This window comes from Haliotis asinina, chromosome 16 (assembly GCF_037392515.1).
Source record: "Haliotis asinina isolate JCU_RB_2024 chromosome 16, JCU_Hal_asi_v2, whole genome shotgun sequence".
NCBI lineage: Eukaryota > Metazoa > Mollusca > Gastropoda > Lepetellida > Haliotidae > Haliotis > Haliotis asinina.
The window spans coordinates 40,660,970-40,679,436 of NC_090295.1; the positions used below are offsets into that span (position 1 = coordinate 40,660,970).

The window sequence follows — 18,467 nt, forward strand, 5'->3', positions numbered from 1 at the left end:
TCAACATGCAGGAACGTCACAATAGTCCCATCTAGGGGAAGAGCTGTTGCCGACATAACACCAAAGTTTACCAGAAGGGCGAACTCTTCCGAATGAAGGATCCCGGCAGTAGTTGCCGTTCTCGATCTGGCTGGGAGTGGCGTCATTTCCGTTTGTGATACCAAAAAAGCCATCGAAGTAGTTATGTCTGTGGGGAGACTGGCTTGACCAGGCTTGACATGTGTAACCATTCTCTGTAGTTGATTGAGTGCCGGTGTACACAGCAGTGCCGCCTTGTCTTGCATAACAGGTGGACACTGGAATGAAATTGGAGTGAGTGAGTGGGGTTATAAGACGTTTGAGGGTATTTCAATTGTACCATAACGTGTCGTATGTATGTATGTATGTATGTATGTATGTATGTATGTATGTATGTATGTATGTATGTATGTATGTATGTATGTATGTATGTATGTATGTATGTATGTATGTGTCTGTCCGTTCTAATTCATGAAGCTTGGTGTTCATGAAGACAATGTTATTTTCGTGTTTAGTCTTCTATGAGAACACACAAACACACCTGAACGGCAGAACACCTTCCTGAGAAAAAATCTAACGCCCATGTATTTGCAACAGTCGACATAATCTTCTGAATATGATTACATAAAACAAGAGGAGACAGCTCAAAGAGCAACTTTGAGTACTTGCGAGTGACAGGCTAGTAATCCTAATGTTTGAACTATTGTGTTCTACTTAATCGTCGGTAGAAATTGCAGCGATGAGATGTTCAGATGCTATCAACACGATACGGAAGGGAACAGTAAAGACCTATCTCACCATCAGTACACTCAATGTCGGTTGGAGACCAGGTGTTGCTCCTGCACCTTGACGCACGAATGTACCCTCCAGTGCTTGCCGTGCCTTCCTTGCACGTGTACACTGCGATGTCGTCAAATACCGTCACCTCAGCGTTAGGCACCTCGGGTGGGTCTTCACATGGACACTCTGGGACACCACAGTAATCCCATCGGGGACCATTAGGATCTGCGACGTAGCACCACAGTCTTCCCTCTGGCCGGACCCTTCCCCCTGAAGGGTCTCTACAGTAGTTGCCGGAGTCCGCCTGGTTTACCGTCACCCCGCCGGATGCAACACTGAAGTAGGCGTCGATGTAGTTGTGTGGGTTGGGGGTCTGGCTGCTCCATGCTTGACACGGGTAGTTACTAATGGTGGTGGAGACGGTGCCGCTGTACACGGCTGTGCCGTCTTTCTTGATGTAGCAGTCAGAGGCTGCCAGTGAGCAGAGAAACAGAGTTAAAGTTAGTGTGTGGGTGTAGATTAAAAAAACACCACCAGGGCACAAGGCGAACGTAGGTGATCGTAACTCCCATACTGAACATAAACGTAAAACAGTCCCTTTAAGAGCATGTAAGTTTTTCACAACACATACGCACGTACGCACGCACACACTCACGCACACTCGCACACCAATCCACGGACACAGGTTTTGTACTCAGCTAAGGTGGGCACATCTGTAGATAAATAGCGGAGCCTTGAATTAGTTTGATATGAATTCCTATTTTGAAATGAAAATACAGTTTCCCGACTCCCAGAAACGTTACCCTTTTTACTCCAATTCACTGTATCACATTTAATGTAAAGAATGTAGAGAAATCTACTTCACTGCACGAGGTCTCTGTGGAACGGTCGCCAGTAGTTATGATATGGATAATGTTATATTTTAGGCACATGTACATTAGTTAATATTAAGAGGAGACATATTTCAGAGAATGGGATAAACATGCGTATCATATATATCATACCAGATGGTGTTGTAGTTGTAGTAGTCGTTGTCGTTGAAGTGGTAGTTGTGGAAGCTGAAGTTGTGGTTGTGGTTGGTGTAGTCGTCGTTGGAGTTGTGGTCGTAGTAGGCGTAGTCGTCGTTGGAGTTGTGGTCGTAGTAGGCGTAGTCGTCGTTGGAGTTGTGGTCGTAGTAGGTGTAGTGGTAGTTGGAGTTGTCGTAGTAGGTGTAGTCGTCGTTGGAGTTGCCGTAGTAGATGTAGTCGTCGTTGGAGTTGTGGTCGTAGTAGGTGTAGTGGTAGTTGGAGTTGCCGTAGTAGGCGTAGTCGTCGTTGGAGTTGTGGTCGTAGTGGGCATAGTCGTCGTTGGAGTTGTCGTCGTAGTAGGCGTAGTCGTCGTTGGAACTGTGGTAGTGGTGGTTTTACTCGTCGTTGGAGCTGTTGTTGACTTTGTTGTACTGGTAGTTGCAGAAGTAGATTTAGTTACACTAGTGGTAGTGGGTGGAGTTGTAGATGTAGTTGTAGCTTTTGCGGTTGTACTGGTTGTAGGGGCTGTTGTTGAAGAGGTAGCTGTAGTTTTAGGTGTGGTAGTGGGTGTAGTTGTAGCACTTGTTGTGGTTGGGGCCATGGTCGTGGTTGTACTTGCTGCAGCTGAAATGAAATTTATACAGATGTAATTACGTTTGAGACTTATTCACTAAGGAAGATGTTGTAATTATATCCGGATGTATGACGATAAGTGACCTAAGCAGCAGAGATGTTCGTCTTATTAGTTTAATCTCAAAACATGACCGGGTACTAAAAATGAATTATTATTTCACTACATAACCTGATCGTGTTGCACGTAAATGTAGAGTATAAAGAGGAAGGCCAGAGATATGGTACAGTTGTTACGACCCTGTGAGAAGATGAAGCAACGCTCTGTGCACATGTACATATACATTATTAACGTCCAAAGCGATAACAATACAATAATACAATGTAATGTACTTTAAGGAGTATATGGAAACAAACTTACATAAGAGAGTCAACTGCACAGTTGAGAAATTGACTCACCTGAAACTTCGCACACATCGCCAGTCCAGCCATCGAGGCAGTTGCAGGTGCAGGAGAGGGTGTTCTGTGTCCCCCCATTTTGACACACCTTGGAGCACGCTGTAGATAGATACTTTATATGAAACACGTCTATATCTTCTGTATCGTGTTACACTCCAACTTGCAAAGTAATCCAAACTAAGTCAACAATGATACTTATGGTCCATAAAGGTGACTATGATATGTACACACCATATCAAAATGCTGTCAATACAGCACATACAATATGTCATGTTTGTACACCTGTAACATGGACCGTACCCATGTATCGTGAACTGTACTCTTGTAATATAGACTGTGCACCTGTAAAATGGGCTGTACACCAATGCTAGTCTGTACACCTTTAACATGGACTGTGCATCTGTAGCATGGACTGTATGCCTGTAACACTGATGTGTACCAATAACAGACCTACACCTGTAACATGGGCTGTACAACTGTCAGATGGACCGTACGTCTATAACAGATTTACACCTTTGTGATGGACTATACACCTGTAACATGGACTGTACACCTGTAACATGAACTGTACACATACCAGGGGTCCGCAACTTGCATGTGCACATGTCTGGGCAGTTGGTGATGTAGAATGCGTATTGACACGTGGTCTTGTCTGTGCAGTAGCTCTTGTCTGTCAGTGATCCACAGGCAACTGCAATCAGTGCATGAGACCATGCTTTCATTTCATTATGCATCACAGAGAACCAATGCTGCTGTTGACCAAAAGGAACAGCATGTTAGCTACACATCAGAGAGACGGGGAATATATGGCAAGCCGTTTTCACATTTATTAAGGAATTACAGATATCTTCAATTCGATTCGAGATATCTTTTGAGATATCAATATCCCTTACTACATTTTCTCTATTTGACATATGTTTCATTCATTTCAAGATAACTCTAATTTAATGCAGTTCAATGTCATCAATTCTTTTTACGATATCATTAATATGATTCAACATATCCTTTATTCACTTCGCGATATCATGAATATTATTGGAGTTATCTATAATTATCTCAATTCAAGATATCTTCAATTCAAATCAAGATATCTTCAATTCAATTCAAGATATCTTCAATTCAAATGAAGATATCTTTAAAACAATTTCAAGATATCTTTAATATCTTAAAGAAGTGCCATAGGAATGCATGTTTTGTACACATAGACTATCTGTATTTTAATCATACACCAGAGAAATGGCTATCGAATACATGCTCCATGGCAAGACCAAAGACAGGTAAGAAGGTGGAGAAGTACGCCAGTAAACATTTGGTAACATTGTATTAGGAGCTGGGCATGTCATTTTACCTCACCTGTTTCACATGAATCTCCTGACATGAAGTTTGGACAGTTACAGGTGCACGTTGCCTTGTCCAATGTTCCTCCGTTCAGGCACACCTTGCCCCCGCAGTCTGAAGATGAAACTCTCACATGCAACAGTGTATCAGTAAACAGCACCGACAAAGACAAACGTGTTTTCGTGTATTGATAACCGATGTTTGGTGTCTGACAGCTCTACGAAGGTATGGAAGGGCGGTACTATCCGAGTTTCAAACCCCAGTGATCGATACTATGAGCGACCTATGCCTTCGAAATAGGAGAAAAAGTATCAAGCATCAAGCATCCCCGATTTGTGTCACCTTTGCCCACTACATTAAGCTGACAATGTTGATGTTACAATGAGCATATAACTCTAATGCTTTATAAAGGTATTCACAGTTTACAAAGCCGTTGATTAATGCACATGTTGCGGCTTTTCCCTATCAAACTATTTTTCAGGTGGGGATTCCCGCTAATCACACCATTGGGGATCCAATGTGCTCATACGGGTGGAGAGTTCCGGTGCTCATACGGGTGGAGAGTTCCGGTGCTCATACGGGTGGAGAGTTCCGGTGCTCATACGGGTGGGGAGCTCCGGTGCTCATACGGGTGGAGAGTTCCGGTGCTCATACGGGTGGAGAGTTCCGGTGCTCATACGGGTGGGGAGCTCCGGTGCTCATACGGGTGGAGAGTTCCGGTGCTCATACGGGTGGGGATTATTGGTGAGATTGTAAGTCGACGTTTATCGTTATATGTGCGGATTCGTGGATTAGGATAGCATTAAGAAAAATATGGGGATTTTTAACTCAAACACTCTTAAATGGATATGTACTTTCAAGCTGTTTGAAATTCATTCAGCATGACGGCATACACAGTAAGTAGATTTGAACAACAGGAGCTTTTGCATCGTGAATACATTATAGGTAACATTGTTTGAAGACATGGTCCCAGTTAACGTCGAGGAGATTGAGAACATACTAAAAGACTAGTGTTTATTACTTATGGTCCTGTTCCCCGTTGCCCTTTCATGGCACACGCTGACGTCTCGTTACATCCTAATACTGAACAAGTGACATACCATCTGACACACCCACGATACCCCGCACATTGCGTTGGCCATAGAGTCTCAATGTGGTTGCTTCGAAAGCACCTTTTTGCTCTGTGTTTATTGTGAGAACAAAGGATTACTGTTTCGCTTACCACAAAGGCCAGCAGCATCTCTCGCCAAGCAGTTAGTCTTGCAGGTCGCATCAGCACAAAAGGTGAACGGCTTTTCCATGTCGGACGATGTTTGTCTACCAAATGACACACGACATAGCAACGAAATCATTGACGATTTGATGGGTTTGTTCATAATGTGTGACCATTGGTGATGCCGTACAGTAAAACACATTGAATATGTACATTTTCAGTTCGTGTACTGCTGTTAGGTTTTCGGACGAACGACGGGCCAAATTTGTTATCAAAAAGAGAAAGATGATGACCGTTAAAATTTCCTATATTAGATCTGTAACCTCTGAACAAACTGGACATGTGGAATAGTCGTGAATGTCGTAACGTGATGCTGTATGCAGCCGTCTATGTCTTTGCTTTAATCTAAACGGCACCTCCCCATAAGACAGACCTCCCAAAATACAGACCGCTGTTAAACCAATATTGTCATTCATCTGCTGAGCGTAGTGAATACTACACTCTGTAGTGATTCTGGCCGCGATGGGTCAGTAAAAGGATTAGTTACATGATATGGCACAGAATATAGGAGTATGCTGTTACTATACCCTGTGGTGACTCTGGGTCAGCTCATTGATTAGATACGGGTGAACAGCATGGTTAAGCTAATTAGTGTACTCATTGAGTCTGCCTTATGGGAGGTCTGTCTAATGGGAGGTCTGTCTTATGGGAGGTCTGTCTTATGGGAGATCTGTCTTATGGGAAGTCTGTCATGGGAGGTCTGTCTTATGGGAGGTCTGTCTAATGGGAGGTCTGTCTTATGGGAGGTCTGTCTTTAAGGAGTGAGCCATCTAATCATACCCTCCTGCATAGTTGCATACGACCTTCGCCGAGACATCATTGCCCACGGAGCAGTTCGCTCTGCCACACCCAATACGTGCCACGTCTTCAAGCACCACCTGTAAACAGGACAGCCTCAATGTGGGTCACATGTGCAGAAACAGGCAAGTATGTGATGAAATGTAGCTACGCAGTTCACACACGTCACAGTTTACACCTGTCCCAAGCCTGAACCTCAATCAGTGACCTTCGTTATTCCACTCAACTCTTCAATAAACATCTGTGACACAGAATGACTTCATTGATTATCTGAGGAGGAATATTCAATTTGACGTCTATTCAAAGCAAAACCGAGGTCAAAATTATATGAATAGGTCCCTCTAAAACCGGGTATCCGCGAAATGTGTCAGCAAATCCCATTCTTCATGAAATGGTTTTAGAAAGCAGACAGGCTATTACGTTCAGGTCTTGACAATCAGTGAACTGTTCGTTCCATCACGTCACATGTCCCATGGTTTGGTATATAGTTAATTGCATATTAATTACGAGAAAATATATTCGTATATGATGCTGCCATACTAAGGATCAGATCAGATCAGAGACGATCCCTGTCAGTTATTGTATAGAAATGACAAAACTCTTTCCACATTCATAAGAAGTCTCTGCTTGACGCATAGTCGATTGTACAAGTCTGACACCACATCATGAACATGTATTTCTTTCAGCATTGTTGCACCTGTGCGTTGCTGCTTATAAACCATGGCGTCTGGACCAGACTATCCAGTGATTGTAACCATGCCGTACAATGACAGAGCGTGTGTTTATGTCCACAGCTGTGATTGTTGTACAGGACAGAATCCTCATCCATTCTAGCACTCATCGTCGAGACCTGTGAAGGTCCAGGGGTAAAACAGACCTTCAGCAACCCATGCTTACCACAAAAAGCGAATATGCTTTTCGTAAGAGGCGACTAAAGGGATCTGGTAGTCAGGCTCGCTGACTTGGTTGAACCATGTTATCGGTTCCCAGTTGCGCAGATCGATGTTCACTGAAGCTGTTGATCACTGGATTGTCTCTTTCAGACTCGATTATATAAAGACTGTCGCCATATAGCTGGAATATTGCTGAGTGCGCCGTAAAGCTAAACTCACTCACTCACCCATCGTCAACATACAGTTAATCTGTGTAAAAGGTATATCGTATTGGACAAGAAATCATTTCATGTTCTATTGCATCTAGACCTTGAAGGACATCACCGGTTGGGAACCAGATGCAGAAAATCAGCATTCTTGTGTACGAACCTGTGTATAATGACCAATAACGCCACCATTGATAGATCCGGTTCCATATTTGAAGTCCTTTATTTCAGCGTGCCAGAGACCGGTAGCATCTTTATAAGAATACCAGGGTATGGGCAATGTGGCAACATTCTGCCCCATTATAATACCGTGAAGACCTGGAAGTAGACCCACAGACTGGTACACACGCTGAAGGAGACATTGAAAAGCTAACAGAAACTTGATATGGTAAGTGTTAACGAACAAGGACTGAGTGTCAGCTAACAAGGACTTAGTGATAGATTGAGAGTCAGCTAACAAGGACTTAGTGACACAGTGTAAGCTAACAAGGAGGTATTGATATACAGAGCGTCAGCTAACAGGGACTTAGTGACAGACTGAGTGTCAGCTAACAGGGACTTAGGGAGTGTCAGCTCACAAGGACTTAGTGATACACGGAGTGTTAGCTAGCAAGGGCTGGGTGAGATAGTGAATATTAGCAAACAAGGACATTGTGACAGAGTGAGTCAGCTAGCATTGATTTAGTAATACATTGAGGTGTTAGCAAACAAACTAAGTGATATAATGTTAGTGTTAACTAACAATGATGTAGTAGCTAACATCAACTTAGTGATGAGGTGGGTGTTATCTAACAAGTACTTAGTTACACAGTAACGAGCAATAAGGCTAACATGGCCGAAATGTATATCCGTCATGCAGTTCGGTGACTTGCAATAAAATCTGTCATGGTCAAGAATGATGGAACATTACGCTCGCCATGTCAATAGGTCAATAGTTATATCGAAGCATATGATAAAATATTTTGTTATGATAAACATGTAAGTGGAAAAATAAATGAGCACACAATACTTGCTGCAGAGAGTGTGGTTTTGGATTTACATTGTTTCAAGCAATAATCAAGCACGCAAAAATGTGAAATCTTTACTTGGTACAGATCTTTTGTTGGAGACGGATTCGTGCGGCCCAGACTGTCCACACTGCTGAGCCCATTTCTGTGCCACGGCGGCGATGTCCGCGTCCCATACCTGCAAGGCGGATAACATTAATGACAAATACCATGCTGTGTTTGTGGGCTCATGGGTAGCTATTGTTAACACGTGTTTGCTTCTATCCAGCACCACCACTAGCACCTGAAACTTGTCACTTGGAAAAAGTGATTGAACTTGGAAATTACATGGGGAATTAATTTGGTTCTCGATGCGCCTTTCACATCTTCAAAGTGTTGCACTTTTTGGTGTGATTCCCGGGTTTTCATCTCCCTAATCCGACTAGAAATTGGATTGGTGTCTACAAAGAAACAGATGAGCAAAGGCCTCAATTGATGCCGACCTGGAGTCCCTTAGAACGATGTTAGGGTCTTATTTATCATAAATCAAAGGTAGGATTGAAATACGAAGTCAGAATTGACTCCCATTTGACTGATTATTCATCAGCTACTGTAAAACTATTAGATGAATATTAAATGTTTAGGATTTCGGGGTTTTTCAAAACATTCCTTAATCCTTGTTTTTTTTGTTTTTTTGTTTTTTTTCTTGTACTGATGTAATATCCGCATTATGTAAACAGCTGTTGATTAGCCTACTTGAGAAATGGAGTATGTATTTTGACAGCAGTTCCTCAGCAAAATGTATCCAGTGGATACCAGGGTTTCCTATTTCCCGATCAAAGGATTCTGGAGTATAAAAGGGGCACAACTCTGCATACCCTATTACGAAACCTCAAACAACATCCCACCTTTAAATACTTGCAGTATGCTTAACATTACTGACAGCGTTCGAAATTAGGTCAGAGGCCGACGGAAAACCATTCGGAAAACCACAGCTTTTGTTTTGTGCAGGTCCTTACTTTGTTTGCCGTGAGTCACTTATATTCTGGGTCCTCAGGGACTGCAGCTTTTCTGGGTTAAGGGCAAACAAATATTTGATAATTCAACTAATCAACTGACCTTGAATAATTATACTGATAATATTAATCAGGATTATCAAATCATCATTATTTCAGCTGAAGAAAATACGTATCGACATATCGTTGTCTAAAGACGCCACTTGACCCAAAATCCAACAGAAACCCCAACTCACCACTTTCATCATCCCTGCAGCGTTTGCTTCTTTGGCCCTGAAAGCATTATGTTGATCAACGAGAATCTGCGCTTCCTCAGCGCTGAAAGGAGCTGGGGTGGAGTTTGCAGCATCGTCGAGGCACATGGTGTGGTCGGTGGCGAGTGCCGGATAGATGGGGTCACATGTCTGTGAAAATCATATCAACAAACTCCTCATACTGATATTTGTTGATAAAAACTACAAGTGAAGGAGATTTTTGGCGCCTCTCGTATTATATTCCCCCAATATTACGGCGGTGGATGCCAGACTTGTGTTGCTCCCTACGACAACACCCCCCTGCACGTCTCCACGACTATACCTACACATATGATATACCATTACTAAATTTCGTAATATATTTGAGCAATCGCAGTATGGAATATTGGCGTGTTGTTTGCATTTCTGTACATAATGAATATACCTTATACAAGAACACATGAACTACCACACCGAGGACTTACCGCTCTCTTGCTCCTGGATAGCCCTGAAAGAAAAATTACACGTGTTGCTTACAAGCATATTTCAAACATTCTTCATTAAATAAGTCTGATTCCCCCAAAACATATTTTATACCCTCACTCTGATTCCTCCAAAATATATATCTTACAGTCACATCTTAATTGATCAAAGTTATCGCCATTTTATGTATAAATAATTGTACGCGCATAACAGAATGCCTTTATTGTAGAAACAAGGACGTACCCTGTACTAGCCGAGTAAACAAAAGTGTTATGTCATATTGGGTACTGAAACGGGGTTTCACACAGTGAAAGGAAACTAGATTATATGACCCTATTTGCTATTACAGATACCATGTATAAATAAACATAAATATAAACATTAATTAATGCCCTGTAATGTTGTGTGAAGCACTCACGCACAGCTGTTGAATAAATTGCCACGTGGTATTAAAAGGTGCCATGCACAAGTACCTTTAAGTGTTATATGTAACACAGAATCGGAAAAAATCAATCCAGTGATCAACAGCATGAGCATCGATCTGCACACATGGGAACCGATGACATGTGTCAACCAAGTTAGCCAGCCTGACCACCCGATCCTGTTAGTCACCTCTTAGGACAAGCATAGGCGCCTTTCATGGCAAGCATGGGTTGCTGAAGGCCTATTCTTCACCTGTCAATTACAAAGGTATACCCAGTCTTGACCATTGGGTGACGTGGGTTTTACCTCGCTTTCAACAATTTTCCAGCAACAGCATGGCTTGGAACAACAGAAATGGGCTTCAAAATGTGTACCCATGTGGGGAATCGAACCCGGGTCTCCGGCCTGACGAATGAAAGTTTTAACATTATGCTACCCGACCACTCCTAAAACATGACTTTCTTTGAAAAAGGATAGTTCTGGATTACAGCACAAATGAAGCTGTGAATACTTTTTGAATGGATTGCTGAACCTCAGTCCTTTACTGTTGGAGGACTTTGTATCCTATAGTTAGTATATTTCCATTTTGGAACGTGAACTTACCCCGGCAGTGCGAGACCAGGACACAGAGAAATAAAATAAGGCGTGATGAAACGGACAGGTACTTCGGAGAAACCATCTTCATCTTAACTTACTCAACTTCTTTCACTCGCTTCAGGTATTTATAAAAACCAGACTGGTTTAAAGTAAATATTAAATTGAATATCCTCTACATAAGTAACAAAGGAAACAGTTGACGAACACTGATAGGACATTATAGCAACGCCAGATGCTCTTGGTCACTTTGGTTACATACATGACCAGATGGCTGACCGGTCGATATAAGCCGACTGACAAGATAACTGTGATGTCATTGAATGCAACATTTCTTTCTCCAATGTCCTTATGTGCTTTATAAGCTATTGTCACCAACCGTTGCTACTAATAAAATATTTGTAGAACCGACTGACCTCCCATCGCCACCTCTGTGCTATCTTACACTCCCAGTTTCACTGAAGTTCGTTTTGATCCGTGTAGTTCAAACAAATTTTTAAATACATGTTCAAAAGGCACACTAATGTTTGATCGTTTGTTAGTTTCATTTTGAATTCGTTTGCTTTGGCATTTAGGGGTTGACTTATTGGTTCAATTAGAAAATGGGTGACAACAACAAATGATCTTTTTAACTGATCCATGTATGACTCCTGAATGAATGTCGAAATATAGCAAGTGACTATGCGAACATGCCTGGGTAATAAATTGATTCCGCACAGTGGTACAATGTGTGAATCCCATATCTGGTGTGATATCTGCTGTGATATTTCAGGAACGTTGTTAAAGACGACTTAAACCTAGCTCACTTATTAACTCAAGCCCTCCAACAGACTAACACCAGATTTACGTTCCAGCATAGTTGCAAACAGTATTCCTACTTTATGCCTCCCTCCATGCACCTCGATCGACCACACCCACCCGAGCCATTTTCTCCAGAACAACCTGAATGAAAATTTTAAAAACTCGAAACAAACCACCAAAAGAACGATCATGCTAAATCCGGTAGGACGGATTGATTTGTCCTGTGCTTACAACATCTCGCTATTAATGGGGGTATACATTATACTCTTTGGATATACCCCTAATGTTACGTTGCTTGAACTCTGAACATGCACATCACCATCAGTACCAGGAGCCATGATACAGTTGTTTGTTGTCATGGTAATGTGAGAACAAGCCTGTCGCGTTCTCTGACAGGAATGATTTCATTAGAATAAAGACCAAGACTTATGGTGCACGAAAATGTTAATGTTGTTGGATTTTCAGTGTCGGCCAAGTTTTGTCATCACATTGTATAGACGCTGTGTGAACACACTGTATCACCACACACCGACCACAGTATAACAGAGTGGATTGTTAATAGTAGACATTTAGGAACCTCTATCATTCTTGCTCAGTGGTGATGTTTTTATGTATTTGATTTGGTTTGTAATGTGGTTGACGCCAGGATGGTTTGGTCTGGTTTGGTCCGGTTGTCGCTGAACTCCGCCTCCAGCAATATTCCACCAGTGATCAACAGCATGAACATTGATCTACGCAGTTAGGAGCCAGGATGGATGGCAACTGGACATTTACATACATGGTGTTGATGTCTTCTCTGACACGTCATCCATAACATTGGTGGACCCACTTTTGATCCAAGTGTTACAGCCATGTTTTCAACCCAAATCTAAAATATAACGTGGCACAGATGACACAGTTGGTACGAAGGTAAAGCACTGTGTCTATAGTGAAATACAGTATCGGGAAACATGGCGATGTGTAGCAACGCGCCGTGCAGATGAAAAACGGTGTTGTACAAGAAGGTTCTGTATTGTAGGTTTCAGTGTGTGAGTTTAGATTTACGCCGCTCTCAGAAACAGTCCAGAGATAAGTAGCGTTTGTGTTGTGATTTGCGTTGTAGATTAATAATCGTGTTAGGTAAAAATATTGTGACATAAGTGAAAACCTTGCGTGACATGGATCATACCATGATATGTGTAGATGAAACATTTAGCCAAAAATGGCACACAGACAACTACACCACTGTGTTCAATAACTATATATGTTGTATTTGCGAAAGCTGGTTTGAAGAGGTGACAAAGTCTCCAATATAGTATACTATGTATCAATGGTAGTGTGCAGGTAAAGAACAAGGTCATGCAGGTTAAAATTCACGTTGAACTTTAGATTACGTAACTCCTTGTTAAACGCTACACGTGTCACTGAAGCGCTGAGAATCCTTCAGATAGTTACTGCAATCCAAAACTATAAACAGTTATTTACAGACTTTTAGAAACGGCATATGTAAACAGGGTTTACCAAATGTCAGTCCGAGCTGACCTACACCACAGTCAACTGTGACTCATGAACTACACGTATTGGTTACGAGCCGCACAAAACAGTAGTGTTGACTCTGCCCGAACATTGCTCCTAAAAACAGCGTCAGGGTATTATCTGTGTAAATGCAAAGTACGTTTATAATCACAAGAATGTGCTAGCAAACACCTGATCTGAAGCCCTAAAAGTCTTTACAGCTCTGTGTCAGAGCATGAAACAGACATTATGGAACTGAAGTAAGACTTGCGTAAAGAACATGTCAGTTTAATGTTTAACTTCCTCTTTTCCTACGCATAGTTTATGGAACATACAACATCGCCGGTCGTTGTCTGGAATAATTCAGTAAGGATTTTTGACCAACCTACTCCAGTAGAAACAACACACAATTGTCCTTTGTGAGGACAAGGGGTTTGGGCTTGGGGTGTAGACACATGGCATTTTGGGGGTGATAGTGGAGTAGATGGGGTCACATGTCTGGATTCAGTGTGTGAGAAACGGTCCATGATGTGTATATTTAGAATCTGTTTAATGGTTACGACATTCTTACAGACTAATGACAGGTATGTGGCCTTAACGACAACTTCAACGTCAAAAACGAATCATTTGATGATACTAGCTCGGTGAAATGTCGTATGGCCATCTTGAAATGCACAATGATTGAGCAGGAAATAGCTGGTTTGAACAGGCCATAAAGTACTGTAAGCGGTATCTATAATATTTCTGTGCATTAATATTGGTCGCCAAAATGAACCAGAGTATCACCAGGGTAATCTATGGCATCACAGACCATCAAACCCAACTTCCGGTTTTGACACACACACACGCAGGTCAGTCTGCTTCGTTGTCCATGCACCATATAAAAACAAGGTTAATATTAATTAACTAATGTCATCAGACTAGATCACGTGGCCTCGAGGTGCTTTTAGATTCGATTACCCATTTGTCGACGCAACGGAGTAGTGGAGTGACGCTCCCTCGATAGGCATCGATGCCTCGACGTGTGGCCCGCCGATACAATTGAATCGATACAGTGCAGTATATCCGATACGATACTTCAAACGGGCCATGGTACATCGATGTTTTACTTTGAATATTGCTAAATCACGATATCTATCAAAAAGGCTTCCGTTTGTTTGATGATTAAAATACAATGTTTTCGCCTCCATGAGGTTTTCGGAAATTCTGTGTCATCATAACGCTTGCATTTTATTATTCACAAAGTCAGTGTATGAACTTAATTATCCCATTTCCGAATGAACTTTGAAAAATGCTGGCGGAATTTGCCGAAATACTTTAAAATGGTTTTTGATCTTAAGGTGTTAAATGGTTGGTGTTAGAAGTAAACATTTTACTATCTGGCGTTACATGTATCGTATCGCAACCCTTCTATTGGGATTCGTAGTGCATCGCTGTTCCAGAGCACAATTCTTTGGCAGTATATCTTTCTGACTAAAATGTTAGTATCGTGATGTACTATACCGCAGGTAGTATGCAATACCATCACTACTACACAATGCGTGTCACAACCACTGCTCTCAATGAGAGGGGGTTCTCTCCCCCAAAACCTTCGTGTATTTCATAACCAAAAAGTACGATTTCTGTCTGTCAACGATGTTCATCTGCCATGGGAGGTTTCCAGTCATCTGTTGACTGTGATACTCAGCAGTTGTTGGAATGCCCAACAATTCAGCTTTTAGTTTAGCAACTTTTCCCTTTTCCAGTAACTTTACCTGTAAATCTTTAAATCTTCTGTCTTTGCTCGTTCTATCTTTGGCCCACGACGTAATGCACTCTGGTTTGGTATCAATGGATGAGGAGTCAACAAATTCGAGGACATCACGTGCACGCAGCACAATGAAATTTTGCAATAGCCCTTTACTAATGCAAGTGACAATACTTTGTATATAAAATTAATCATTGCTAATAAATCATTGCAAACGCGTTGGTATGATAGTTTTTTTCATCAGTCTCGAGCGATCTCTAAGTACAATTATGAGCACATGTAAATATATGTGTTTGACCAATATTTTGAGATTACTCTTTTACACAGTAAATTAACCTCTAGCTCGGCGATAAAAAAACATAGTACCATTACTCATCATCGTCAAATTATATAGATTTAAAAGAAAGTGTTAGATTTGAATAACGTACCGCTCTTTTGTGACGAAAACATAATAGCAATATGGATTAGTTATTCTACATCAATGTCAGTAAATAAAGGTTGGTATAAACATATCGGAAATAATAGTCCTACCATGTATGTGGCGATATCCATATGACACGTACAAGCAGACAGACAATAAAAGTGATGTCTGCATTGTTCCCCTGTCTCTGTATGGTACGTGGATGAATAGAACGTTACACAGGGCCATCTGATGTTTTGTACACAAATAAGTCACACACGTGCGTTTGGTTACAGAGACCTAGATCAAACATTCCCATCAGCACCATCTACTGCTGAATGAACCAGAGGAAGACAACACGGGTAGAACCTTATGATAGAAAGTAATATTATGTATATAGCAACGTTTTAATCAGTTGAAAGCCCCCTCAACGGTTGTGTAATATGCAAAGAGAAAACCCTTACAAATGCCTTATCAATAAAAACATTATATTTCTTTTCCCATAAACCACCCATGTATTTTTTTTCACTGCTGTACAGTACAGTACGACCCTGTAGTTACGTGTTTGGACATAGCATTGCTATCATTGCATTTAGACATGTTTTAGATATTGTAATGTGTGTGTGTCTGTGTGTGTCTGTGTGTCTGTGTGTGTGTGTCTGTGTCTGTGTATCACCGGCACTGCGTACAACTGAAACTCTCTCTCATAAAGCTGACTCTACTGTACTTGACATTCACAACTGTATTCACTACTTACACAGTTGTAAATGGCTTACACTGTTGCATATGACTTACACTGTTGTATACATGTTAGAAAATGCTATTTAATGAGCATACCGAATTTTCTGGGTTCCATCTTCATTTTGACCGTCAGTGACGGTCACCAGTTGTCAATAACTATTACCCTGTTGCCAATGACCGTCCCCCAATTGTTAGCGACAGTCACTATATTGTCAGTGACAGTCCCCCAGTTGTCAATAACTATTACCCTGTTGCCAATGACCGTCCCCCAATTGTTAGCGACAGTCACTATATTGTCAGTGACAGTCCCCCAGTTGTCAATAACTATTACCCTGTTGTCAGTGACCGTCCCCCAATTGTTAGCGACAGTCACTATATTGTCAGTGACAGTCCCCCAGTTGTCAATAACTATTACCCTGTTGCCAATGACCGTCCCCCAATTGTTAGCGACAGTCACTATATTGTCAGTGACAGTCCCCCAGTTGTCAATAACTATTACCCTGTTGCCAATGACCGTCCCCCAATTGTTAGCGACAGTCACTATATTGTCAGTGACAGTCCCCCAGTTGTCAATAACTATTACACTGTTGCCAATGACCGTCCCCCAATTGTTAGCGACAGTCACTATATTGTCAGTGACAGTCCCTCAGTTGTCAATAACTATTACCCTGTTGCCAATGACCGTCCCCCAATTGTTAGCGACAGTCACTATATTGTCAGTGACAGTCCCCCAGTTGTCAATAACTATTACCCTGTTGCCAATGACCGTCCCCCAATTGTTAGCGACAGTCACTATATTGTCAGTGACAGTCCCCCAGTTGTCAATAACTATTACCCTGTTGCCAATGACCGTCCCCCAATTGTTAGCGACAGTCACTATATTGTCAGTGACAGTCCCCCAGTTGTCAATAACTATTACCCTGTTGCCAATGACCGTCCCCCAATTGTTAGCGACAGTCACTATATTGTCAGTGACAGTCCCCCAGTTGTCAATAACTATTACCCTGTTGCCAATGACCGTCCCCCAATTGTTAGCGACAGTCACTATATTGTCAGTGACAGTCCCTCAGTTGTCAATAACTATTACCCTGTTGCCAATGACCGTCCCCCAATTGTTAGCGACAGTCACTATATTGTCAGTGACAGTCCCCCAGTTGTCAATAACTATTACCCTGTTGCCAATGACCGTCCCCCAATTGTTAGCGACAGTCACTATATTGTCAGTGACAGTCCCCCAGTTGTCAATAACTATTACCCTGTTGTCAGTGACCGTCCCTCAGTTGTTAGCGACAGTCACTATATTGTCAGTGACAGTCCCTCAGTTGTCAATAACTATTACCCTGTTGCCAATGACCGTCCCCCAATTGTTAGCGACAGTCACTATATTGTCAGTGACAGTCCCCCAGTTGTCAATAACTATTACCCTGTTGCCAATGACCGTCCCCCAATTGTTAGCGACAGTCACTATATTGTCAGTGACAGTCCCCCAGTTGTCAATAACTATTACCCTGTTGCCAATGACCGTCCCCCAATTGTTAGCGACAGTCACTATATTGTCAGTGACAGTCCCCTAGTTGTCAATAACTATTACCCTGTTGCCAATGACCGTCCCCCAGTTGTTAGCGACAGTCACTATATTGTCAGTGACAATCCCCCAGTTGTCAATAACTATTACCCTGTTGCCAATGACCGTCCCCCAATTGTTAGCGACAGTCACTATATTGTCAGTGACAGTCCCTCAGTTGTCAATAACTATTACCCTGTTGCCAATGACCGTCCCCCAATTGTTAGCGACAGTCACTATATTGTCAGTGACAGTCCCCCAGTTGTCAATAACTATTACCCTGTTGCCAATGACCGTCCCCCAATTGTTAGCGACAGTCACTATATTGTCAGTGACAGTCCCCCAGGTGTCAATAACTATTACCCTGTTGTCAGTGACCGTCCCTCAGTTGTTAGCGACAGTCACTATATTGTCAGTGGCAATCACCCAGTTGTCATTAACTATCAACCTGTTGTCAATGACAGTCCCTCAGTTGTTAGCGACAGTCACTATATTGTCAGTGGCAATCACCCAGTTGTCATTAACTATCACCCTGTTGTCAGTGACTGCCTCTTTGTACGGTGTAACTATAACCCTATACGACAAAAATGAAGTCTACCCTTAAAAACCAAATTTTGATCAAATGATTCCAAATATTATCATA

The 18,467-nt window shown here is 42.0% G+C and overlaps 1 protein-coding gene across 1 annotated transcript; it reads right to left on the reverse strand.

Annotated features, from left to right (window-relative positions):
* On the reverse strand, positions 1–11,162 carry LOC137267875 (uncharacterized). The gene is made up of 13 exons (XM_067802317.1): positions 11,087–11,162; positions 10,063–10,085; positions 9,581–9,748; positions 8,428–8,527; positions 7,506–7,660; positions 6,226–6,323; positions 5,395–5,489; positions 4,188–4,286; positions 3,412–3,525; positions 2,835–2,933; positions 1,803–2,183; positions 817–1,269; positions 1–296 (listed from the first exon to the last, which is right to left on the reverse strand). The coding sequence occupies exons 1-13, from the start codon at positions 11,160–11,162 to the stop codon at positions 1–3; spliced, it is 2,157 nt and encodes a 718-aa protein (XP_067658418.1).
* Positions 11,163–18,467: the final 7,305 nt, after the last annotated feature.

Bases quoted from the DNA above. Each gene is read 5' to 3' on its own strand.
- LOC137267875 (XM_067802317.1), bottom strand. From the start codon at position 11,162: ATGGTTTCTCCGAAGTACCTGTCCGTTTCATCACGCCTTATTTTATTT. The intron at 7,661-8,427 runs GTAAAGATTTCA...GTCTACTTCCAG, and splicing joins CAACAAAAGATCTGTACCAA to GTCTTCACGGTATTATAATG. The intron at 3,526-4,187 runs GTGAGGTAAAAT...CACTGATTGCAG, and splicing joins AGGAGATTCATGTGAAACAG to TTGCCTGTGGATCACTGACA.